The sequence below is a fragment of the Sciurus vulgaris genome, assembly GCF_902686455.1.
Source record: "Sciurus vulgaris genome assembly, chromosome: 1".
NCBI classification, from domain to species: domain Eukaryota; kingdom Metazoa; phylum Chordata; class Mammalia; order Rodentia; family Sciuridae; genus Sciurus; species Sciurus vulgaris.
This window is the reverse complement of record NC_136461.1, coordinates 123,688,482-123,713,428: the sequence shown is the minus strand read 5'-3', so window position 1 is coordinate 123,713,428 and position 24,947 is coordinate 123,688,482. Positions and strand designations below refer to the sequence as shown.

The 24,947-nt window shown below is 45.4% G+C and overlaps 2 protein-coding genes across 9 annotated transcripts in view; one reads left to right on the top strand and one right to left on the bottom strand.

The window, feature by feature from the left end:
- Positions 1–1,325: 1,325 nt before the first annotated feature.
- The window catches only part of LOC306659173 (uncharacterized protein C1orf226), a 332,178-nt gene continuing 308,556 nt past the window's right edge, over positions 1,326–24,947 (bottom strand). For all 8 annotated transcript variants that reach the window (XM_079136582.1, XM_079136583.1, XM_079136587.1 and 5 more), the window contains 4 exons: positions 22,001–22,166; positions 20,331–20,483; positions 5,789–6,119; positions 1,326–4,727 (listed from right to left, as the gene is read on the bottom strand). In XM_079136582.1, the coding sequence (XP_078992708.1) occupies positions 4,232–4,727; positions 5,789–6,119; positions 20,331–20,483; positions 22,001–22,166 (1,146 nt within the window). In that variant the 3' untranslated portion in view covers positions 1,326–4,231. The remainder of the gene's footprint in view (positions 4,728–5,788; positions 6,120–20,330; positions 20,484–22,000; positions 22,167–24,947) is intronic.
- Positions 10,815–20,072, top strand: SPATA46 (spermatogenesis associated 46). The gene is made up of 3 exons (XM_079137150.1): positions 10,815–10,932; positions 12,519–12,632; positions 13,274–20,072. The coding sequence occupies exons 1-3, from the start codon at positions 10,830–10,832 to the stop codon at positions 13,798–13,800; spliced, it is 744 nt and encodes a 247-aa protein (XP_078993276.1). The 5' UTR covers positions 10,815–10,829; the 3' UTR covers positions 13,801–20,072.

Here is a 24,947-nt window from a genome sequence, read left to right as displayed (position 1 = left end):
GCTCATGATAGGTAGGGGCTTGAATATACTATTTGAATAAATGCATCTTTGTGCCTCAGTTTCTAGACCAGCTTAGAGCACAGCACTGACATGACATACACACATTTTTATACTTAAAATTTCCTTTAAATATGTTTTTTCATAATTTTTCATAATAGAGGGAAAGGCATGCTAAACGTACATTTCACACCTGAGTGAAAACAGCAGATCCCAAAACCATTCACTTGAGGAGGTCACCTGAAGAAGAATCATGGGAACACACACTCAAGGGGAAAAATTGCTATTGTAAGAATTTTCAATACCTTCTCTATGTATGGAATATGCTGGATTGGTTTTTGTGTTACTCCTGTTTTTTTCTGAACTTTATGCTGGTCCCTACTGCTGAGAAGTGATCTTAGAAAGCCCAGTTGTTCTCTTCTTCTTGTTCCTCCTCTAAGAAACGAGACACAGGAGTAGAATTGGATACAGAAAAGACCGGGACAGTCCTCATGCCACAGACACTCCTGACATGGAGCTAGGGGACCCCTTAGGCTGAACTGTAGGATCCACCTCCTAGCAATGTCATGGCAGGAAATGTGCTGGGCAGAAATGCCTATCTTTCTGCCTTTGGAAATTTCTGCAGCTTCTGCAAACAGACTAAAAGCCCCTTTCTATTCCTGTTTCTTCTCTACTTTCTTCCTTTTAAGGAAGTTAAAGCCCTAGTCAATTCTCCAGTGTGAAGCCTCTGGGTCCTTGGATCTGACAAAGGCTGAGGTGTGAAGATGGAGTGAAGGGGCTTAGGCCAGCTCCTGTCCAGGCCACATTCTCTCAATAGGTAGACACCAAGTCAGTCCCAGTCGAGAGAACTGGGAAATTTCCAATTTCTTGGAAATGCATAAGTTCACAGCTCTGGGTATTATGATGACATTTACTGATGACTCCTTTTGAGAATGGACACACACACAAACCACAAACTTCACCTCCTTCTTGGTTGGAAGTAGGGTGTGGACCCCAGATTGAGAATCAGTGACCTAGAGGGTGATCTCATGGTCATTTGCATTTCTTCCCAGCTTCCTCCCAAGGAGGGATTTACCCATACACATCATGCAGATGCCCTGGAAGCAGTCATGTGTCTGGACAGTCATAGTAGTCAGGCAGTCATGGGAACAGATGATGGCATAACCTGGAGGTTCATCAGTAATGTCCATCTTCCTCCATTCTGTATCTCTCATTCTTTACTCTTTCAGCCTCACTAAACAAAATGCCAATTTTTTCCACCCAACCAGTCAGCCTCCTGGACCTCACTACTTCCCATTAGTCAAGAGGCAAAGAACAAAGCCAGCAAACCAAAATGAATCCTTTTATTGTGCAATTTCCTTCTACCAGAAAAATTTCTAAAAATATAAACATGAGTCTCTAAAAAATACTCAGAATAAGATCTGTAATCTTCTTCCTCTTCCAAATTAGGGCCAAAATTTTTTTTTAAAACTTATGGGCTATGAATATGCATCTTCATATCATCCACATACATAACAATCAGAGATGTTTCTCTTTGTGCAGAGATGTTTCTCTTTGGAAGCTCATCTGCGATCAGGGTGAAGTCAGAGACAGAACTGAGGAGAAATGGAGAGAGAAAAGTCTCCTAGGTTCCAACTTCCTTATGCAGATATAGAAGATAGCCCCTCATTACCCTGCCCTCACGTGGAATGGGCTGCCCTAAGCCAAGCTCCACTGGACTCACTAGGAGAGATTTATGGGAGTATGGCTGCCATGCTGTAATCCAGGAAGGTGAGACTGGAAATGGACATAGAAACCAGTGGGACTATGAATGGGAGAGTTGGCCAGAGACAAAGCCCTCAGCAGAATTAGTAGTAAATTGTTCCTATTGGTCCTAGATAATACTTAGCCTGGAGCAACAGCATCTAACACAAGGTTCAAGCTCCAAGGGCCTCCTAGGTAACAGTGTCACCCCTACGGCAGGGGAATGGCTGAGTCATAGGCAGCTAGAGGTTGGCACAGGGTCCCAGGGCACCTTACTCAGCATCAGACATGAATTTGAAGAACTCTGGGGTCACCCTGGGACAACCTGGTGGGATTCCTTAGGTAATCCTGGGTCTGAGGGCCAGGATTCCAGCAGCAGCCTGGGTATGAAATAGAAACAAGTGGGGGCTGGAACTATTTGTACTAGGGTTACCACATTACCTGATCCCTCGAGGGCAGCAGGCCCAGAGTGTAGGCACTTGTTGAGTTTCCTGTCAAAGGGGCAAACCAAGCTTCTGCCTAGTACAGAGAGCTCAGATAAAACTGGTCTCACTCCCTGATATGCTTTTAGAGTCTCCACTCTCACATTCCCAGTTCTGTTTTAGGTGATGTTCTGAACCATTTTAGGAAAACTTTCAGGACACCAAATGCTAGTCCTGAGGATTTCTGACTTTGAAGGTGTTCTTAGAGTAAGGCAGGGTCTACATATGTGCTAACAGTCCTGCCTACCCCACCATGGCCTTGCAGGTACTCGGCTGCATGGACCCTCATGAGCAGAGAAGGAATAAGACTTTTCAGGGAGTATGTTGCAAAGCTTTGCTTTCTGGGGCAACAGAAGACAGAAGAAGAAGGTATGCGAGAGTGGAGACAAGGCTATACAGTTGCAGAACAAGAATGCGCCCACATGCCAGCGATCCCCACTGAAGCTTCCAGCTCCTGTAGGAGTTCACATGGATGTTTCATATGATGGTGGGAAGAGGAGCAGGGGCTTACTGATAATCAACTGGGAAGCCAGGCCTGGGTATCCCAGAGTTCATGGGTGAGAAGCCAATGAACAGAAAAGGGGAGGGCCCAGGAATGGTAGGAAGGGACCTGAGGCACAGCCTGCCCTGGCTGAACCTGTCATTCCCATTCTTCTCTTAGGATATTGGCCGTCTTGTTCAAAAAAAGAGATGTTATCTTCTGCTGCAAAGGCCCCAGGGGTGAGCTTACTGCAGGGTCTCCTGGCCACAGGAAGACAGCACAATAGGTCCCCTGGTGGGAGACAGGAATACAAAAGTAGGTTAACCCAGGAGGGCAGGAACTAATGAAGTTTGGAGGAACATATGTTCCTTAGACAGATCCAGAAGGAGCGGGCAGAAGACCACCACTGGCATCAGGATAGAACTAGGGAAGGGCAGGACAGAGGCCCCTCCAGGGAGGCCTGGTGCTGCAGGAGACTCAGGCAACTTCAAAAGCACAAAACACCTTGGGTTTAATCAAGAGGTTTGCCTCCAGTCTGGATCACATTCCAATCTCTCACATGCTTCACCCTGGCTCTCTCACTTACTGAGGCACTACTTCATTCTAGGCTGTGGGGTGACCCTGAAAAGCTGCTCTGATCCCCAACCACACTCTTCTCTGTCTTGGCTTCACTCCCTTACTTACTACCTCTGCTCTTCTTTCTCTTAGGACCACCCTTACTCTCCTGGGTTCTCTTCTCAAACCAAAATTAAAATATGCTCTACTGCCTCTGCTGGGGCCTGCCTAGCCCTGTCTTCACACACACAGCAAGGGAAGCCTGGCTGTTATTTCTGTGCAGGGAGCCCCAGCATTTTCCCAAGTGCCTAAAGGATGGGAAAAACCTTAAGAACCCTGAGTGATAGGTTAAGCACCTCCTCTGGCCCCACTCCAGGGACAGAGGAAAGATATCAGGGGCCTGCACTCTCTTGGGACCAGGAGAACCATGACTGGGCTGTGGTCGGGTTGTGTGGCTTTCTAGGACAGGCCCCATCATCAAGCCAAATCTATCATTCCTCACCCAGCCTTGTTGCCCCCTGAGGCAGGGATCACTGGGCCATGATGGAGGAGAGAGAGGAATCAGGGTTTGGGTGAGGAAAAGCAGGCAGCATATAGGAGACAGGCAAAGAGAAGTCCTGATGAAGATCCATCATTTCTGAGATGATGGCCCTATAATTCAATAGGAAGCTGGAACAAGCTTGTGGGTGAAAGAGTTCTAGTATCCCTGGGCTATAATCAACATCTAGAGGAGCTTACAGAAAATTAGGATCAAGGATGGCACCTCAGTCCTTTTGCCATTTGGCAGATAGATTCTTCAACTAGAACTACTTGTGGATTTTTAACCCTGTAACGTCTTGTGTGGAGATCCGCTTTCTGCTGGTGCCTTGTACAAGGAAGACAAAGGGCACTGTAGAGCTAGGGCCAGGGCCCGTGTGCACAGTGGAGGAGAAAGCAGAGGGAAGAGGGGTGCTTGGCAGGGAAGAGAACAGGTCTACTCAAAGGACAGCAGGTCTGGGTGAGGGCCCTCATTGTCAAGGCTGGAGGTCCGTGCCCGAGGAGGGGGGTTGCTGTCCTCCCAGGACTCAGCCAGGCTGATTGGGCTCACGTTGAGTTTGAGGCCATTCCTCTCAATGAGGCCAGGGGAGGAGGCTCTTCTGTGCTCAGTTGCCTTTAGCTTAGATTCATCTTGGCTGTCCTTGTGAATTAGGTCAGGCACCGATAGGGACACTTCGCCATTGGGCAGAACCTCGCCCCTATCTCCCATTTCCATGGTGGCCTCTGGCTGTGAAGCATCTGCTGGGGCAGGTTGGACAGTAAGAGGGGAGTCCTGGGACTGCCCAGGTGACAGCTCTGTCCCATACTCCAGACTGCTGAGGACGGGCTGTGATGATATCAGCATGTCCTGGGTGGTCTTCAGGGCCCTAGGTGTTCGCTTCCTCGTTATGGGAGGTGGAGGATCCAGGCGAGGAAAGGCCTCCTGGACTGATCTGTAAGATTAATAACAATAAATATGCATGCTTTATGAATGGCGAGATATCAGTTCACCCCATCGTCAAGTCTCTAACTTCAATTCCACCTTTAACTCACCCAAATGGGTGAGTTCACCCCTTGGGTGAATAAATGCTTCATTTCCTGAACCCATTCTGGGTTCAGGGTGCAGGTCTTAGCAATTTCAGCACAACAATGAGCTTTTGGCCTGTTCCATCCTTACTCAGTGTTCAGAGCAGCACAAAGTGCTGCCTGTGGCAGACAGAATAAAGATCATCAGGGAGTTGTGCCATATTAAAACCTATATAATAAGCCCCAGAGAGGGTATCACTGCTTCAGAAGCAGAGATGTTTAAAACAAGGCCTGGCTTGGTGTGGTGGTTTACATCTGTAATGCTATCGACTTAAGAAGCTAAGGCAAGAGATGGCAACTTTGAGGCTAGCCTGAGTAATGCAGTGAGTCACTATCTCAAATAAAAAATAAAGAGTGCTAGGGATAGTAGTAGTAGTAGTTCATTAGTAGAGCACCTCTGGGTTCAAACCCTAGTAACAAACAAAAAAACAAATAAATAAATGGAAAACAAGACCTGAAAGGACCTCTTGGTTGAAAGTGGAAGAAAGGGAGGGCAGCAGTGGGCTTCTCCCTTCCTGTGGTTCTCAGGCATCAGAATCCATCTGGGTAAGTTGCTAGGTAATACAAATTCAGCTCTGCCAAGTACTAACTATGTGACATTAAGCTACTTACTTGACCATTCTGAACTCAAGTCATAGGCAAAATGAAAATCTAATCTACCTCCCTGATCTCTGTGAGGGTTAGATAAAATGATGCTGTAAAGTATGCATATTTAGTGCTTGAGGACACCATGGGCGCTAGATAAGCATTCCTATGTGTACAGAGATGGAAGCCAGTTTCCATGAACATGGCCCAATCCTACTTACTGCTTTTCTTCACTTGATAATTCCATATCCTTTCCTCAGGGCTGTTCTCCATGGACACATAGCAGTCTGTCCTTGTACCTACCCATTCCATATAGAAATATTGGGTAGGTGGAGGGACTCACCTTTCATCCTCCAGCCAGGCCCCTGATGTCACGTCAGCCCCACCAGCCAGCTGAGCCCCCGCAGTCTTGTTGATCTCCATCACACCCACACTGTTGAGGCTAGAGGGCTCCTTTCTCCTCAGGAGGTCGTTGACTTTGGCCCCCATGGCTTTGCCTAGGTTCTTGAGATGCTGGCTGCTCCCCACCCTCACTCCTGGCCCACCAGGCTCTGAAGAACCTAGGGTGGTGACTGAACTGGGGGCCACAGGTCTGGAGAGGTGGGGGAAGGAACGGCTCGACTGGAGCTTCGGAGTGAGGGCTGTGTTCAAATTCTCAAACATGCTGTGGTCAACTATGAACAAAGAAGGAAGAAAGAGAAACTGATGAATAGAGGGGAGTAGGACCATACCACTGGGCTTTTATTTGCTTTATACCATGCCCCAAACTTGTAACTCCTTAAGGACTCAGAAGCATTCAAGAAATAGCCAGCAAAGATGCTCTTGGACTTTCCAGTACAGTTTTCTTGATGGGACATAAACCAGAAATTCCAGTTCTGTCCCACCCAAGTTAATCAGTGACTGATTAACCATAAAAAGGCAAACATTCCTTTAAATCAACCTCTTTGACTCAAGCTTGATCCCTCTACCTGGGGTTACCAGGCTCTTTGAAGTAAACAAAAAATGAAAATGAAGCAATGAAATGTGACATGTTTACATTGCCACAAACACATGCTGAGCTCTCTGACTCGGGCGCTGGAACAGAAGCCCGTGGAGGAATGGCAAGTATGAGGCTTGGTGCTGGATGTTCCCCCTCTGAAAGCCACAGGTATAGCACATTTTCTCCAAGGAAAATGGGCCAGCAGGTCCTTAGGTCTCCTGGGATGGAACTGGGAGACTGGGTCAGCTCCTGAGCAGAGAGGCCATGTAGTGGATCAGAACCAGCTCATACCAAGTGGACAGGCACTCACTCAGTGGCAGTAAAGCCAATTCTCACAACAACCTAATGTGGGGAACATGGTAAGACATCTATTTATAAATGAGGGAGGGGCTCAGAATAATGAACTGCCAGGGCCTAATGTCACCATGCTAGCTGATGGTGAGTTTGGAATAGAACTTCTAACTCAGAGCTCAGGCCTTTTTCTCCTGCTTTCCTCTGACTTGAACAGCTGCCTAAATATACCTGGTAGATTGCCCTTCTCTTGGGAATCTCTCTTTGACCTGAACAATGAACTGGAAGGACTGGGTATGAACCCATTGGGTTGTATACATCTGTAGGGCAGAGGTCATGCATTGTCCATTTTGTCTTCAACACCTAGACTGAGTCTAGTACTTAATAGGTACTCAATAAATATTTTGAATTGAATTTCTAAAATCAATTTTATAGATGGACAATTCAGAAGGCCAAGATGTTAGTCCCAAGGTTTGTTGTTGAAAGGGCTCTAGGTTATGCTATCCATACACTGGCATACAATAAGCATCATCTTCCTACCTCAAAAACCCACCAGTAGTCAAGGCAGCCAGATTCACTCTGGGGCTCTGAAATTGGTTCTGAGTTGTCCATACCAACTGCCCCAGATATTTTGCCAGTCTCGGAGAAGAACAGGTTCCATTTGGTCCAGAGGTTACTCTCCTTGTTCACACATTCACTAAGCCTTTCCTAAGAATAACTGAGGATAGTGTATTTTCCTAAGAATAACTGAGGATAGTGTATTTTTGCTTCTATTGGATATTGGCATAAAGCAGTTCTTTTTCTGCCCTGTACTACTGAGTTCTGGGTCAGGGGGAGCATTTCTCTTTCTTGAGGTTTTTTCTTGAGGTGGCAGGGAGAAAGCCATTGGAAGAAGGGTGGGGACTCTGCCCTGAGTATGTGAGCCCCATGGTTTTACCTCTGTAATGGCCCCTAGCCTATGTGAAGGTGAAAGCACTATTGTGGGTAGGGGATGTGCCAGGTAATTTGGATTACAGCATCTCTGGGATAGAGGGCCCAAGCTCTCTGGACTCCAGATGTGTACCTGCCATAGCAGTAGGAATTCCCACTCACCCCACAACACACTGGGACCTTGACTCCTGTTGCAGAGAATAACCACAATTTACCTATCATGTCTCAAATCCCTCTCATTTTCCTTACTCATGTACTCTGCAAGGTAGCAAAGATTATTTGGAAACAAAACAATTCATTACCTTCCAAACCAGAAAGAATATGGGCCATATTCTTGGAATATAAAATCATAACAAAATGCTTCAGTGGGATACATTGGGAAAAGTAAGCTCTCCACCATTTCCTGGATCAGAACTTTCTGTGGGAAGTTTCCTTAGTGATTTAAGATGAATTTTCAGAGCAGACACATTCATCTTTTTAAAGTGTAAATGCAGAAACCTCCTGTCAGAGTGATTTCTAAATTATGAATTATGAGTAAAGTATGAATAAATTACTATTATTATTTTTAAAACACACTTTTTATTAATAAGCAAATAACTTTTTGATTAGGCACCATTTTGGATTCCCTGTCCTGCTTGTTCTATACCCTTCAAAATCTAGTCTATAAAATAAACTGAATTCCTAAGTCACTTAAAAATAGCCTGTCATCTACCCTCTTTACAATTGTCTAAATCTTTCTGGTTAATATACCTGTCTTTGTAATAAAATGGTAAGTTCTTTGTGGGAGACTTTTCTTTAGCACTTTTCATTTTCTGCAATGTCTGGCTTAGGGTCTAGTGTGATAGTAGGCATTTAATGGTAGTTTAATTGATGTTCACTTTTAAATTAATTCTTAAAAACTGGGTGCATGATAAGCTGACAGCGCAGAGAAACTGCTCACAAGTCTATTTCCATTTATAAAAACCACCCAGAAACTCCTCTATAAAGTCATTGTTGGGGTTCTTGAGGTCAGGAGAAACTGCCCTTCTTTCCAAAGTGGGCCTGCCTGGGGCCTCCATCCCCAAAACTGAGGGTTGTGCAATGAGTCTCTTTTCTGCTGATGACTCTAATGACCCCTGCCACTATCCCTCCTCCCTCAGGACAAGAGGTTTGGTGATTCTGAAAATAATGGTGATGGAGGAAAGAAACAATAGAATCCCTGCTGGATGGCCCTCCCAATAGCAACCCCCGACATGCATATACACAAGTTGAGGAGGGCATCTGGGGACATAAGTCATCCACAAGAAAGAGGGTATCTTACCTGTCCGAGAAAGGGGCTCGGAAAGCAGGTGGGAAACAAATGAGAGAAAGACATATTTTATGTAGTGACCAGCCACTTTGAGTCACCTGCTGTATGGGTCACCAGCAACAGCACATGAGAGAGGATACAGCATTCAAGATGGAGGACATGCTACTAGGAGTGTAAAAAACCCTAGAAGGACCACATTCCCATAAACTCTTCAATAACTAAACCAAAACAGAGTCATATTTTTAAAACTTTTCCAATAGCACTTAGTTATTTGGCCTCTCAAATTCCCCCCCCCCAATATTTTAAGCCCCCTTTACATTAAATATACTTTGAGTTTCCAGTTGATAGTGAGAGAAATGTGATGGGCTAAAGCAGAAAGAAATTCTAGGTCCCCTGGGTCTGAAGTACATCACTCACATGTATGCTATTTACATTTATTACGTGTATATAAATTGCTAGACTTTAGCCAGAAAGACATTCATCCACTCCAACTCAGAGTCTAAATTAACAATATGAAATCGCTAGTGCCTCAAAAATGCCAAAGTATTCAACTTCAATTTGTATCCCAGTGTGTTTTAAAATTCCAAATCAGACCAGGAGGAAGGAACAGTGAGAGAAACCAGGTACTGCCACTGTCCTTCAATGTTTAAATACTGGGAATAAATAGATATGGAAAGACAACTCTGGGTTCTGGGCAGAAGTTGATGGTACCATGCTCCTGCATAGGCCACACCACTGTGACAGGAGCCATACACTACCTGAAGTAAAGCACTGATAAGTAGCTCGTTGACAAGTTGTGACAATCTGGAATGGGGCATCTTCAGCTTATCTTTCAAGGACTCATAGTCATCCTTCAGGCTTACTCCACATCCCACCAGTACACAAAGTTGTTAAACGACAAATCAAAGCAGAGAGGAGAGGCAGCACTGCCTCCTTGGAGCCTACAGTCTCACCAGCAAATTGACTTAAAACAATGAACAATGTCCATTTGTGTTTTAGTCACTTGCAGAAAAGAGCACCAACCATTGAAAACATGTCTAATACTTATTCTTTGGAAATATACATTAAAGTATGTAGGTATAAAAGGACACAGTTTCACAACTTACCTTCAAATACTCCAGAAAAAAAATTATGTGTACACATACATACATAGAGAGGGGAAACAAGGAGGGAAAGCTAAATCAAATAGGGTCAAATGTTAGCAAGAGAAAAATCTATAGAGAGGGTCTATGAATGCTCTTTGTATCAATTTTGGTTTTGCAAATTTTATAAATTTGAAGTTATTTCCAAAAAATATTTAAAAATGTATAACCCTACACTCCGTTTATGATCTATCAAAATGTATAAATACACTCTACTTCCAGGTACAACTAATTAGAACAAAACAAAATTTTAAAAAATTTATACCCTAAACCAAAACAAACCAACAAACAAAATGAAAAACAAAAAACAAACTAAAACAAAAAGATTTAAAAGACAAACAAAAATATTCACTGGCAAGTAAGGAAGAAGAAAAGCAAGACAGTCATTCAGAGAAGACACAGGTTCCCAGAGCTGGGGAGCATGGCAAAATCAACAGAGAAAAGTGACAGTAGTAAAGGGGACAGACAACACCACTATGATATTGCTACTGTATTCTTCCTACTCCCTAGGTGTTCTCAGACAGGGCAGAGCACAGAGAAATGACAAGTCAAAAATATTTAGCAATTAAAAGGGAAAAAAAAGGAATCTTGCTTACAATAGACTACATCCATCTTTCAGAGGTGTAACCTAGCTGGTCAATGGAATCATGTGACCTTGTGATGTCAACTGTGCTCAGAATGTTTATCGTCTGGACAACCCAGCCAGCCTCTTGGGAGCAGGCGTGTGATCGTCATACCCCGCAGTGGTCAAAATATGGAAAACTTCTCACTCCTCAGCATCTCTGGACTTCGAATCTCTTCCTCTGCCCTGAGCACTTTTCCTGACATTACGCCCTCACATGCCACCAGTTTACCAGGTAAACTATGGCACCACTAGGACCACAAAGATGTAGGGTTTTAGGAAGTTTTTACTTAAGTGCCTTACCAGATCATGTCACAGGACCACAATTTAGTGAGAAAGCCAAATTACACAGGGGAGAAAAAATTTTTTCAAAATGCTACATTCCAGGTAAGTAATTCCTGCTATTTAATAATTTCTGACCAGGAAAGAATGGGGGAAACACATGTCAAAAATTTTCCCCCTAGAGCCTAAGTGAAATTTCAAGGTGGTAATCTGTCTACATAAAGAGCAGGTACTTGTTTTAACAAGCTGGAGAAGACTGAGACTTCTATCATCAGGTGATGGCTAAGCAGCTGGGGAACTGATAAGCATATCATGGAATAAAGTTGGACACTGTGAAGACTTGCTAGTCAAAGTGTGGGTCCCAGTCCTATATCAGCAACATCACATAGGAGCCCATTGGAAATGCAGAATTGGCCAGGCATGATGGTGCATGCCTGTAATCTCAGTAACTGGGGCGGCTGAGGCAGGAGAATCACAAATTTGAGGCCATCCTGAGTCATTTAATGAGATTTTGTTTCAAAAAGCAAAGAAAAAAAGAGAGGGTGGGGGTAGGGGCAGGGGGAGAAAGAAAAGAAAGGGCTGGGGATGGCAGTGGTGGAGCATCCCTGGTTCAATCTCAGTACTGTAAAGAAAGATAGAGTTCAGGGCCCCACCCCAGACCACCACATCAGAATCAGAATCTGCATTTTTAACAAGATCTCCAGGTGGTTCCCAAACATATAAAAATTTGAGACAAACTGGAATAGTTCTCCTAAATATCAGTTAATATACCTGACATTTATAAGTCTGTCACTCAAACTGAGCACAGTTACTGCCCTGAGATTTGGAGCAGATCCACTTTTTATCAAGTGTTAGCAACCACTCTAGTGTGTGCCATGCAGCAAGGGCCCACATGACCCTACTCTGGCTGTGGGCATGAGATGCTTCAACTAGAGAAACTGGTTTCTCACCCTCAAAGGGACCATGTAACACAGCTATGCAGCCCATGACCAGAGCTCACTCTCTGGATCCAGAGCACCCAAAGGTCTGCAGCGTAGAGTGAAGTCACACATGATAAACTGCAGGAGGGTCAGGTACGGGCTAGGGTGAACCAGAGAGGTGTCATCTGGACCATATATATTTTTTTTAAGTACTGAAGATTGAATCCAGGGTCACTCTACTACTGAACCACATCCCTGCCCCTTTTAGTTTATACTTTGAGACACAGTCTCCCTAAGTTGCCCAGGCTGGCCTTGAGCTTACCATCCTCTTGTCTCAGCCTCCCAAACTGCTGGGATTACAGTTGTGTACTACTGTGCCCAGATGGCCACCTCTCAATGCACTCTTTCCAGAGGATCTTTCTTAGGTTTGAATGAAACTTCCCCATTTGGAATTCCCCAAGATGTTATCCAGAATAGCTATGCCTAGTTGGATTTGAGAGGTCACTGTTTGAATTCAGTTTTGAGATCCCTTGATGTACCAAAGGTATGTCTTGGGGAATCCTAAGAAGAAGGCTCCCAACCTTGCTCAGCTCACCAGAGTGTTTCTTCTATAACCCAGATATTACAAAGACAGCAGTACCCACTGAGGTTTCCAGCCCAGCTCAGGCCCTGCCATTCCAGTATCAAAGCAGTGCTCTCCGGCATGGGGTGCATAACACAGTGCCTGCACCAGGTGAGGCCTTCCCCAATTCCGGGTTGGGGCATGTGGGAAGCTGAAGATGGACAGGGGTTGCTCCCCTAAGGGAAGGGTGTCTACAAGCTGGATCACCATGTGCTACCTTCTGTTTGTTCCTTCCTCCTCTAGTAGATACCCACAGGCCTGTGAGGCCTCTTGCCTCTTCTCTCCAACTCTCCAAGTTGGTGCGGATCAGTTTCTGAGTGAGTTGTTGAGGGATCAAGATAGGCAGTGAGGCTGAGAAAATGGTCACAACAACTGGTGGCAAAAGAAGGGACTATAGGAAGTTGAGGTCAGGCTGCTTGCTGGGCTACTTGTTGAGGTCAGAGGAGTAGGAGGACAAAATATCTCCAGGGAGGGAAGGACCTGACAGCAAGGTTTAGTGCCTGGACATCCAATAGCCATTTGTACCAATGGGGGGGTGGGAAGAAGAGGAACAAATTCCTTACACTGTTCTTCCCACCCCATTTCCCATGCATTCTCAAGTCGCCATCAAGGTAAAGTGGAAGTCACCCAAGATCATGTCTGACTGCCTGTCTTCTTGCCTTGCTGCTTTCTCCTGATAACTTCCAGCCACCTCAACTTGACTGTCCCCCTGCCTGCAGCCCAAGGCTCAGACTCAGCCCTTTCCTTTGCAGACTGCACCTTGGGGGACACCCAGAATGGGGAGCAGCTAAGGCGGAACTGCACCATCTACCGGCCCTGGTTCTCCCCTTACAGTTACTTTGTGTGCACGGATAAAGAGAGCCACCTGGAGGCCTATGGTTTCCCAGAGGTGGAGAGGGAAGAGGGTAGGGGGGACAACTGCCTTCCTGAGGACATGGCTGAGAGCATCTGCTCATCATCTTCCTCCCCAGAAAATACATGCCCCCGAGAGACCACCAAGAAATCCAGGCATGGCCTGGACTCCACAGACTACATCACATCCCAGGACATCCTAATGGTCTCCAGGTGGCAACCCGCCCAGCAAAATGGCTACAAGTGTGCGGCCTGTTGCCGCATGTACCCCACCCTTCACTCCCTCAAGAGCCACATAAAGGGGGGCTTCAAAGAGGGCTTCAGCTGCAAGGTATACTACCGCAAGCTCAAAAGCCTCTGGGGCAAGGAGCAGAAGGCCCGGCAGGGGGACAGACTCTCCTCCGGGAGCTGTCAGGCTTTCAAGTAGTCCGGCTAGACACCTCAGGTACATAGGGGACAAAACCTATTTATGTCTCTAGAGAGATGCCAATAAATCAAAGTTAGCCACAGTCTTCTGTCAAGTCTGAGGTCACCCTGTAGTCCATCCCAGTACCCAGTCAGTCCTCATCCCCTTCTTCTAATGGTTGGCTAACAACACAAGGCCCATTTCTCAGCCTATCCTTTCCTCTCCTTCTAAATAAAGACCATTCCTGAAGTCTGGGACTATCCTCCAAGACAGTGGTTCTCAAAGTGAGAGGCTCCAGACCAACAGTATTAGCATCCCTTGGGAATTGTTAGAAATGAAATTCTCAGGCTCCCCTCAGACCTACTGTGTCAGAAATTCTAGGGTGGGAGCCTAGCCACCTGTGCCCTTAACCAGCCTTCTGGGTAACTCTGAAGCAGGTCAGACATGAGAACCTCTGCTCTAGGATCCAGACTTCTGGTCAGATGCTATAAGATCAGTCTTTGCCCTGTACTGGGGAGGAGAATTTGGATATCTTCCCCTATTTGCAGGGGAAGAATCCCTACAATTTGAAAGGCTTCCTAGATGTAAGATCTTCTGAGCGGGTGGGATATAACACACTCCTGAGCTTCATTAAGGCAGAAAGAGATGAAGAGGACCAAGCCGGTCCCCAACATATCCACCACAATCATTCACTTAGAACGGGCATCTCTTGCTGAAGAACAAAGGCAACTTTGACCCTGGGTACATCTTTTCATGGCTATTTTGAGTCATGTCAAAAGGGGCAGGTAAGCTGGGAGTGGTGGTATATGCCTGTAATCCCAGCAACTGAGAAAGTTGAGGCAGGAGGATTGTCAAGTTGGAGGCCAGCCTGGGCAACTTAGAGAGACCCTGTGTCAAAATCTAAAAAGAGGACTGGGGAGAAATTTCAGTGGCAGAATGCACTTGGGTTTAATTCCTAGTAAGGCAAAACAAAACAAACCAGCAACCAAAAAAGGGCAAGTTAAAGTGAAAACACGTTCCCTAGTGCCAATAAATGTGCCCAGTGACAGCCCTGACTCTTACTTCATTTCTATATGACCTTACTGCCAATCTGACCCAGAAAGATAGGTGAGTATCAGGGATGCAGCAAGGACATTTATTTTGCTCATTATGTGATTTTAAAAAAAGAAAAAAGGTTGAATGCTTGCTGGTCTTATTTTCCTCTTGTTTCAGTTCCTTGATGATTCCGTGGGCCTCTAACTGCCATGGGGCATTTCTGGTCAGGGACTTGGCACCAATCTTTCCTTATTTTTTGGCTCCCCCATAATGGGCCAGGGGTGGTGTGGAGGGTCTTCCCTTGTCCTTCCAGAGGATATACAGTAACTTTTCTTGGGGCCTTACTTTATGGTTTAGCAAAGCTGCTCCTCCTTATCATTGTGCTGCTGAAGATCAACTGTTGTTTTTTTTTCATTCCCCACGGAGTGAGAGAAACTTGGCTCAAATTCCTATTGCTTCATACACTGTGAGACTGCCCCAGGGCCCACACTTGCCACTTCTACTTCTCTCCTGTTCACCCCACCCATTCAGAGTCTGGAGTTTGTCACTTTCAGAAGCCAGGACTTGTAGGTCATGACCTGTCCACAGTGGGGTGGGGTGGTTTCTAAGGCAACCTTGACATCATTCTCATGACACTGTTCCCTGAGGGACCAGATGAGTGACTGGGAAAATTGTTTTAGTCCTCACTCTGAATTTGTGTTTCTTAACTGGAAAAGACACCTGAGCCCTAGAAGATTTCTCTTTACATACATGGCTGTGCAAGTGTGTCACCCCTTGATGGAACTCCTGAGCAGGTATAGAGAGAAGCACATTCAGGGGACCAGGAGGCCACTCATAGTCTCACCATTATTTGGAAGAACCAGGAATGGAACTGGTTCCTAATCTTCTGTCCTCTGCCAATCCATGCTCCCTCCTCCAGGGCCTCTGTATCACAGTACCAAATAGTCAAGAAAGGAAAAGCGGTCTGATGGCCAGCACAGACGCAGGTAGAGAAAACTAAAAGAGAAACTGTACTGTACTCTGAGTCACTGCCAGGCACTCCCTGTTGGGTGCTTTAGCTTTTGTTTATTTGTTTATTTGATTTATTCATTCTCTTAGCAATACTGGGGATTGAACTTGTCCATGCCCAACAAGTGCTCTGCCACTGAGCTACATCCTTGGCTGGGTGCTTAAAATACAATCTTCTTTACTCTGATAATTGTTTCATGTACTATCCCATTTGACAGACAAGAAAATAAAGCTTAGTTTAGTTCACTCAGCCAAATAGAATAGAGGGTGTGATTTTTCTGACACTTCCCATTTTCTCCCTGGCCTGGCCTGGCAGAACATCAGGCCTAACAAACACTCTGCCTTCAAAATAGTTAAATGTTCCAGTCCAAGAGTTTAGAAATGAGAAAGGTGAAGGCTGTTCTGTGAGATCCTGGGGCTTACTTCTGAAAAACTCCTTCCTTTCCCAGTGTTGTTCCTCTGTCTTATTTTAGCTCCACAAAGGGAAGCTCACTTTCCCAGGAGTCAGGAATGTTCTGCTGAGCTGTGTGGCAATGAAGCCATAATTCTTCCTGGTAGGTATGGAGAGGAACCTGTTTTGCTCCCTGTATGGACATTTCTAAAATGGGCCCAATCAGACTCCTACCAAATTACATACCTCAGACATTTAGTGAGGGGGGTCAGTGAAATTATATAATCTTGATCTTAGTTATATTGGAAACTATCTATGATATAGTACTTTTTTGTGCATTCAAAATTCTGCTTTCGCCAGGCATGGTGGCACACATTTTAATCCCAGCTATGGGGGAGGGGAGACTGAGGCAGGAGGATCACAAGTTCAAGGGCATCCTGGGCAACTTAGAGACAACCTGTCTCAAGAAAAAAGTACAAAAGGGCTGAGGCTATAGCTCAGTGGTATAGCACTTGCCTAACATATATGAGGCATGGGCTTAACCCCTAGAACTGCAAAAATGAAACAAAACTCTGCTTCTACCCACATATTTTAACTCTTCGTTGTAGCGGGCTCTCCTGTGTATAACAGGATATTCAGCAGTATCCTTGACTTCCACCCACTATGTGCCAGGAACATCCCTCCCCTAACTGTGACAAAAATGTTTCCAGACATTTGTCAAATGTTCCCTGGGGGAACAAAATTATTCCCAGTTAAGACCAGTTGTGTTCCATATAAATTGCAACAGAGGGTGCCATCTCCCCACTCCTTCAAGGAACATGTGAATTCTTTCTAAACCTCATGCCCTTGGAACCATGTCACAAAAGTGATGCTGCCTGGCTTGGAAACTGTGTGGAGGAGAGGGGGACAGAAGGAACAGGTGAAATAGAAGAAGCAAGAAAAGACAAAAGTTTTTAGAAATATGAAAGGTTTATTTAGCAAAAGCCACTAGACTAGTGACAACATCCAGGGAGTAAGTGCACTTACATTAACAGAATCTTTTCCCAGAGAGTTGATCCAACAGAGTTAATGACACAACAGTTTTGGGAAATAGAGGGATGCGGGGAGAAGGGATAGGAAAGTAGGAGGAAGCAGTCAAGCAAAGAGTAAATAAAGGCATACAACTCCTAAACAAGATCAGTTGAGAGGAATGAGACTAGAAAGAGGTTTTACAGATAGTATTGACATAAGCAGGAATATAAGGAATATAATTTTTAGTCCCCATATGCAGTCCATCCTGTGCAGAGAAATTCTTTTCTGGCTCTGCAACTGTGAGAGCCTCATGTGCCCAAGAGTCTGCTGGCACCTGGGGTGGGCTGGCCACCAATAAGGTAGGGGACCTTGGTGTCCACATGTCCTCTATATATGGCAGAGTAGAAAGATGAAAAAGAAGGCCAAGTTGAGTTAGCAGAGCAAGAAGCAAGGAGGGAGGAGGACAGAGTGACATCACTGAGCAATCAGGTCTGCAATATTTCCTTTTCTGCCCAGTTGGTCCCAGGGAAGGTGGGTGGGTGGTGACACTTCAAGGCTTCTAGATATGTCCTTCATCTCAGCTCCACACACCAAGTGTGCACAGATTTGAGTCACACTAGGGAGGGTGCCAACATATGAATGAATGCCCCAGGAAGGGCCTGAATCAGGAAAAGGGTGAGATAGAGGCAGGTGGAAACCAAGGGCAAAAGTTTTGAATGGGTCCTAAGTCAGCATCACAGATAACTTACTGTAATTATTTAATCTCATCTCCATTTCTTCCTTCCCTTTACAAGTTTTTTGAGACCATTTTATAGACATTTTATTCCCCATTCATTCCCCACCCCATTCTATATAAGCATTCTGCATCCAAAGTCCATACACTTAATCCATGAGCCTCTGGCTTTATCCTTACCTCCTGCTTCAGGCAGTGGACCTTGAGAAACAGACCTTCTACTCGCCTGGATACTCAAAATCCTGATGGTCTCAAAAGTCCAAGACTTAAGGAATCTTGGGTTAGGATTTCATAAACCAGCTAGGCTGAGCCAAAGTGGATTCCTGATAGTTGCTCCTTTTGCTTTGTGAATCTCACATTCCCGGTTCTTCCTTCCCTGTGTATCTAGGCCTACTTCCAATGGTTAATTAGAGAATATAACATACAGAATCATGCCTCTCCAACTAGACACATGTTAGGAAAATGACAAAAATCTATTGTTGATCCCTGGAGGAGATCCCTTTTCTCTTTTCTCCTATCACTTCTTACAAGCCTACAGTCAGTACACACACACACACACACACACACACAATCCCATCCTACTTCCACTGATACCCTCATGCATCAGAGAGGGCTATTTAAAGCTCTGTTTATTTCCTTTAATTTGGATTTTCCAATCTAGAAGAAATCCAACTGTGGCTATAAGAAAGGGCTGAGTTTGCATTTATATAAATTCCAAAGTAAAGCTGGGGTTGAAGAACTTCATTTGGGGCAATTACATCCTTATCAATTGGCCACATAATAATACTGCAGTCTGATCTATAGTTTGTAGCCCAGGATGAAGATTTCTTCCCCTCAAAATATGACTCAAGCATATCTGAATCCTTTCTTGTGGCATCTGAATATCTGTTATCAGCCACTTAAGGCCTTATGGGAGCAAAAGGAGCTTTTCCTCGCATGCCTAGTCAGTCTATTACTGAGTGGAGATCCCTAGGCAAGGCCTAGATGGTAAAAGATAAAGGAGTTGCACATGGCACTTTTTATACGTGTGCTCAAGGCACGCACCCACAGATACATGGGCCAGGGTGGCATGGCTATGTCCCTGATCCAGGTGGCAGTGATTCTCAGCTAGCATTTTACATCCATTTTGTTTGTATGCAGTAAAAACTGACCACTACTGCCCAGTGGAGGGGACAGGTGGAGAGGTAAGGCAGGGTCTCTGGGTCTCTGAGAGTTTCACAGAGGCAAAGTGGCTGCAAAAGCTTTATCTGGCACAGCCTGAAGCAGAACAATGGGCACTTCCTATCCTGTGTTTGTACAATCTGGGCTACAGGCAGGAGGCAAGCAAGGCAGGGCTTCCAAATTGAAGAATCAGACATAAGTGATTTGTGGTAGCAAACAGGCTGTCCTCCCCCTGGGCTCTCTTACATCAAGGGTCTGAATGATGTTAACGCTCCCAGGCTCCCTCTGAAGCAACATCTAACATTGAGCTAGAGAAAAAGTTTGGATTCAGTTTCCTCTAATAGCTTATTCACTGTGACTTATGACACATCCAAATTCCATGCTCACAATGAAAGGAATAGTCTGACTTTTGCAGCTCAGAACATTCAACCTCTATAATGTCAGCAAGGGCCTGGAGAAGGAACTCTCCCATTAAGGTCAGGGAAGGGTTAGGCAACTCAGCATCCTAATATCCAAAGTACCTGAGATGGTACTACTGGCTTCCCTTTGTGGTCAGGACCATGGAGATGAGAATGAAAGGGCCACTGGGGCATCACACAACAGCAGAGGAGCCTGATAGTGCAATGTGTGGGGGTGGGGTAGCAGGTCTTCCAGCAGTCAGGTGGTCCTGAAGAGGGACCCTCTCCCAAAACCATGGGCTCTGGAAAGCCTATTCCCACCATTCTTTAGTCAGGGTAAAGACAAGTTGATTTGCTGTGGGAATCCAATTTCTTCCCCATTTACCCTTCAAAGTGAAATCCTAATCCTCCTCTGAAGCCTTACACTCTTCGGGCCCCTGGGCATTATCCACAGCAGTGTGCCTTCGAAGGCCACCTCCCTACCAGGCAGCAGCCAGACATGACCCCACCACACCACAGCTGCCACCTCGGCACTTCTCCTCGCCCGGCACCTACACAGCTATCTCATCATCCAGGCTGTCGCCCAGCTCCTGCCTCTGCAGGACATTCATCAGGCGTGGCAGCTCTTCCTGGGACCACGAGTCACGTTCCTCACTCTCGTCTGTGTTGGACTCGTACTCCGAGGCGATGCCTGACTCTCGGAACTTGATGAGCTCCAGGCCGCCCAGGAGCGGCTCACCCTGGGTGGGATGTGGGGTGTCCTCGGGCGGGAGAAAGCGAAAGCACTCCAGCTTCACCAAGCAGTCACGCCTACCTAAAGGGCTGCCCGCTGGGTGGGCAAAGTCAGCCAAGCCCGCGCCCAATGGCGGAGAGTGCAGGTCCTCTGGCTTGGGGGTTGTAGGATCACAAAGCACAGGCAGGGCTCCAGAGCGGAAGGTGATCTCCAGCAAGCTGTCCTGGGAGCCCACTGCAGTGAGACAAGAAGGAAAGGAGATGCAATATCAGGCTAGGTTCTGGTTTGGGAAGCCATCCTTTCCCTACAATCTGAGCCCCTGCAGGGTCCTTCTCTGACTAATACTGCAGCACCTGGCTGGGCTAAACATATGTAATCCCTTCTTCCCACCCTCAAAACACCAGACACTTAGTTGCAGGGGCTTCCTGAGAGCAGTAAAGGCAGAGTAATGAGAACCATGTGATGATTTGGGGAAGGCTACTGAGTGACTTGAATGGGATTAATGGCAAGGAAAAAGGTACCCACTCAGAGAACCATGCTAAAAGCATGCAGAAATCTTTATAGAACCTTGTAAATCAGCATTAGTTAGGAAAGAGCAGGGTCTCAACAAATATAAATCTGAACCATCCAGAGAGGCATACAGAGTAATGAAGTACAGGGGCTCACAGCTCATGCCTTTGGGTCCCTTTAAAAATAGACTTAAGGGTTAGGGATATAGGTCAGTGGTAGAGCACTTGACCACTATTTACAAAGTCCTGGGTGAATAAATACAGACAGACTTGAAGCCCAGCCCCAGACCTACTGATGGGGACCCAGTAATATGCATTTTTTAAAAAAGCTCACAGGATAGTTTGGGGGGAACTACTGGTATAGTTTGAAAAACATTAATTTTGTAATTAGACCTGGATGTGAATCTGGGCTCCACCCCTTGCTAGTCCTGTGACTTCGAACTAGTTACTTAACCTCTAGTAGTCTCTTTCCTCTTCTATAAAATGAGTGGAACAACATCTACCACCACAGGGATTAAATGAGCTCACATAAAACATGCACCACATGTTTAATGGCACAATAGGTGATCAGTGGATATTTGTTGGTCTGCAGCCAACATGGACTCTGTGAATGCATACAACCCATGTGTAAGACCAAGGTGAAGGCATAGCGATGCACCACCATTACTGCTTTCCAGCCCAGATTGGAGGTGTCTGGGTACAGGTAGCACATTAGGCCAAGTGCCAGGCAACTTCCACCACTGAGTAGCAAAGCTGTTTCTCCAGTTGCTCTGCTCCTTTTATCTATTAAGTGGACATAATGTTAGTCAGATTTTTCTATGCAAGGGAGTTGTGAAATTTGTAATGCATGCAGAGAGTCAACTATTAAACAGTTTGAGGTCTCCCACAGAGTTCACAGAGAACATGACACCTATTAGGTGTTCAGTGTATTTTGATTGGAAAAGTCCTCTCAGAAAGAAATGGGATGCCTTAGGATATACAATGCCTGAGCTTTCATCAAATAGAGAGCATGTGGCCAAGTCAGGCTGCTGGATTTGAGGGCAGCCAAACTTTGCTCTGGCCCTGAAATTCTATAATTCATGTAGTATACTGACAAGATAAACAAAGCTGCCTATTTTCTGCTGGAATACAAGAGCAAAGTCAGGGGTCTAATAAAGTATCCCCCAAAGCTTTAGGGAAAATAGCATGTGTTTTCCAGAGCTTGTACATAGGGAGATGTGGCTTGGCAGAGCACTGGCTTACTGGCGTTCTGTCCTGACAGCTTCAGCTCCAGCTCCTGCACCTGCTTGACCAGCAGGGAGATGTGCTGGAGCATGTCCTTGTTCTGCAGCAGAAGCTGGTGCACGCGAGCCTGGGCCTCCAGCCGAGCCGCAGCCTCAGCAGCCAACTGATCCTTCAGCAAGTGAACCTGCAGAGAGGAGGAGGAAGGGAAGAGAGAGAGGAGACAGGACAGAGAAGAGAGGGACATGAATGCAAATGAGAGTTGCCAGTGGATGGCTAGGACCAGAGATGCCCTCCACATTCAACTCAAGACAAACTCTTTCACAATGAAGTAGCCACCTGAGCTTATAATTTGGGAGGAGGAGCCAAAAGCTACTTGGTCACTGCCCCTGTGGATCTCTCTGATTGTCTGGTAGGATGGCCATGATGTATCACTCAGGTACTACTCTGAGCCCCACAACAAGGACAAGAGACAGGAAAGGGCCACATCCTAACATATACACTAGCCACCATCTATCCCTGCTGTGAGAATGCCATCTGCACACAACATAGCATTACCATGTTGAGGGAGATACTATTATCTTGTATTTTAAAAAACAAAACTGATACATTGACCTACTTGCTAAGAAACAGTGTCACAACAACCACATGTAATTTTTCCTTTCCCCTCCTTGTACACAAATATAACAAGAAATTGGAAGCACTAAGTTAGTGAACTGGTTGTAATAAAGCCTTCCTTCTCATGTCTGTGGATGCCAACTTCTCTGCCCAACTGTCTGTTCTCTTGTTACTTCCTATGGAGACACCTGGGGTAGTGATTTCTTCCTGGAAGAAGTCAAATGTTTGCTGAGTGACTGATAACAGGGCCTCTTTGGCAACCCTTAAAAGGCTGAGATGGATGTTTATACCAAATCTAACAATTCACAACTTTCTATGATACAGCAGCCAGCAATTGCACACTCAGTGGGCAGTGGTACCTACTTGCCTATTCTTAGTGTGTACTCTTCATGTGGAGATAAAACTCAGTAGGAAGCATTATATTAGGCTTCTGGTTTGAAGAAACTGAGTCACAAGGCCAATAATGTGTGTCCACACGTGTGATGTGATTCTTATACTAAAAAGTAGATAAGGAGTCTCCAGAGAGGGTTTCAGAAGGCCCCTAAGGAAGGCAACTAGTGAGTTTGGAGATCTAGACCAAACTCTTGAACCAAAACATGACGTGGACAAAGACACAGAGGGTAGGTTTGGTATAGAGTGGGGAAAAAGATGGAAGGGAGGCAGCTGATTTTCTTGTTAGACTCTAGATTTCTGAAAACAACTGCTCCAGAGAATCACATTTTGTCAGGGAGTAAAAGACCATCACTCTCTCACAGTGTGAGTAAGGGACTTACTGGCTCCCAGTATCTACCCCTTCCAGGAACCAATACCAAGAAAATAATGCCATTTGGTATAGTGGCTGCCTCTCTCTCATCCAGATTTGAGAAACTGACCTTGTAGTTAGCTCTGCTTCTAACTAAATGGAGCTACTAATGAGATTAGCTGCCATTTTCCATTTGTGGCTCCCTGAGGTTGGGCCCTTCCTTCCCCCAGGAAGATGATGCCTAGGGAATCTAAAGTAAATCTGTCCTCCACAAGGAGTTGCTAAGGTTGATTTTGGTCAAGATGTCAGCTTTATTTGCTATTTCATATAAACTGAGGGAAGGTCTGAACAGAAGAAGTATCAATAACATTTTAATCTGGATACCAGATGGCAGGAGGCTATTAAACCTTTATGGTCCTAGGTAAATGAGACATGGAAAAGTGTCTCTTGAGAGTCTCCCAAATCCTACTGGTTCTAAGGAAGAGGGTAACTGCTGTAAGAAGCCCTCAAACATGCCCCGGGAGGAAAGGCCAGCTCAACCTTCCACCTGTGAGTTCTGCTACTTATTTAAACAAGGAGTATAATTGAAAGGAATCTACTGAACAAATAGGATTGTTCATTATTCATTTTCTACTTTCTTTGGAACCAAATGTAACTGTCAGGTAGAAATATGGAACAAATTTTTCAGTGGATATAAACAGAGATAGCAGAGAATCCTATATTTCACTAACTGGCATCTCTCAAGGGCTCCCTGCACACATGCTACTATGCTCAGATTCCTGCATCCCAATCTGAACACCCCAACACAACAGACCATTTTTGAAAGTGCTGGGCCAGGAGCTGTAATGCTGGAGTCTGTCAGTTACTTCCTAGCCAACTGCAGGTAACTCATTTCTCTCTGGACTTTAGCTTTTCCATCTGTCAACTGAGAGGGCTGGCTGTGGGCTTGTACAGTTGATTCCACATCAAGAAGGACACAGCGGCCAGTACTAGGGGCCACTTGCTATAGAGTCCCCAGTTACCCATTGTGATTTCTGAGAATTAGGATTCAGGACAAAAGGGTGGTTCCTGTTTGCAGAAGGCAGGGGGAAAGAAATGGGAAGCTTCCTTTGCAGGTATCCAAGTTCCAATGGTGGAGTGCCATCAACACTCTTTCAAAAGAAGATCCTAGAAACAAATGCTGCCATTGCAAATCCCCTGGCACTAAGTGTCATGAGAATACACTCCTGAACTTGAGTTCTCCTTGTCCTAAATAAGAATTTTACGTGTGCAAACAGAGTTATACCATTTCAGGTGTTTTAAACCCTGAGAATGTGAAAAATACATGTTGCTGTCACTGCCCAAAACTAGCACTAATGAGCCCTTCTCCTTCTGCAGCCATCAAAAGTGACAAAAAGTATGAGGCTCAAAATTCCAACTGTGGCAGTCTGTGCTGCAAGAGAATCCAAGTCAGGTCAAAATGGCCCAGACTTCTTTTAACTTTTTAGGCAAAGTATATATAGACTTGAACTTGAAATGCTGAAGTGAAGGAGCATTACTTCCAGCCTTGGTCTGGACAGTGTGCTATGGTTCACTGTGCTTTGCTTCCCTATTCATAGGACAGGAGCA

Bases quoted from the DNA above. Each gene is read 5' to 3' on its own strand.
- SPATA46 (XM_079137150.1), top strand. From the start codon at position 10,830: ATGGAAAACTTCTCACTCCTCAGCATCTCTGGACTTCGAATCTCTTCC. The intron at 10,933-12,518 runs GTAAACTATGGC...TCTATAACCCAG, and splicing joins ACATGCCACCAGTTTACCAG to ATATTACAAAGACAGCAGTA. The intron at 12,633-13,273 runs GTGAGGCCTTCC...TTTCCTTTGCAG, and splicing joins TAACACAGTGCCTGCACCAG to ACTGCACCTTGGGGGACACC.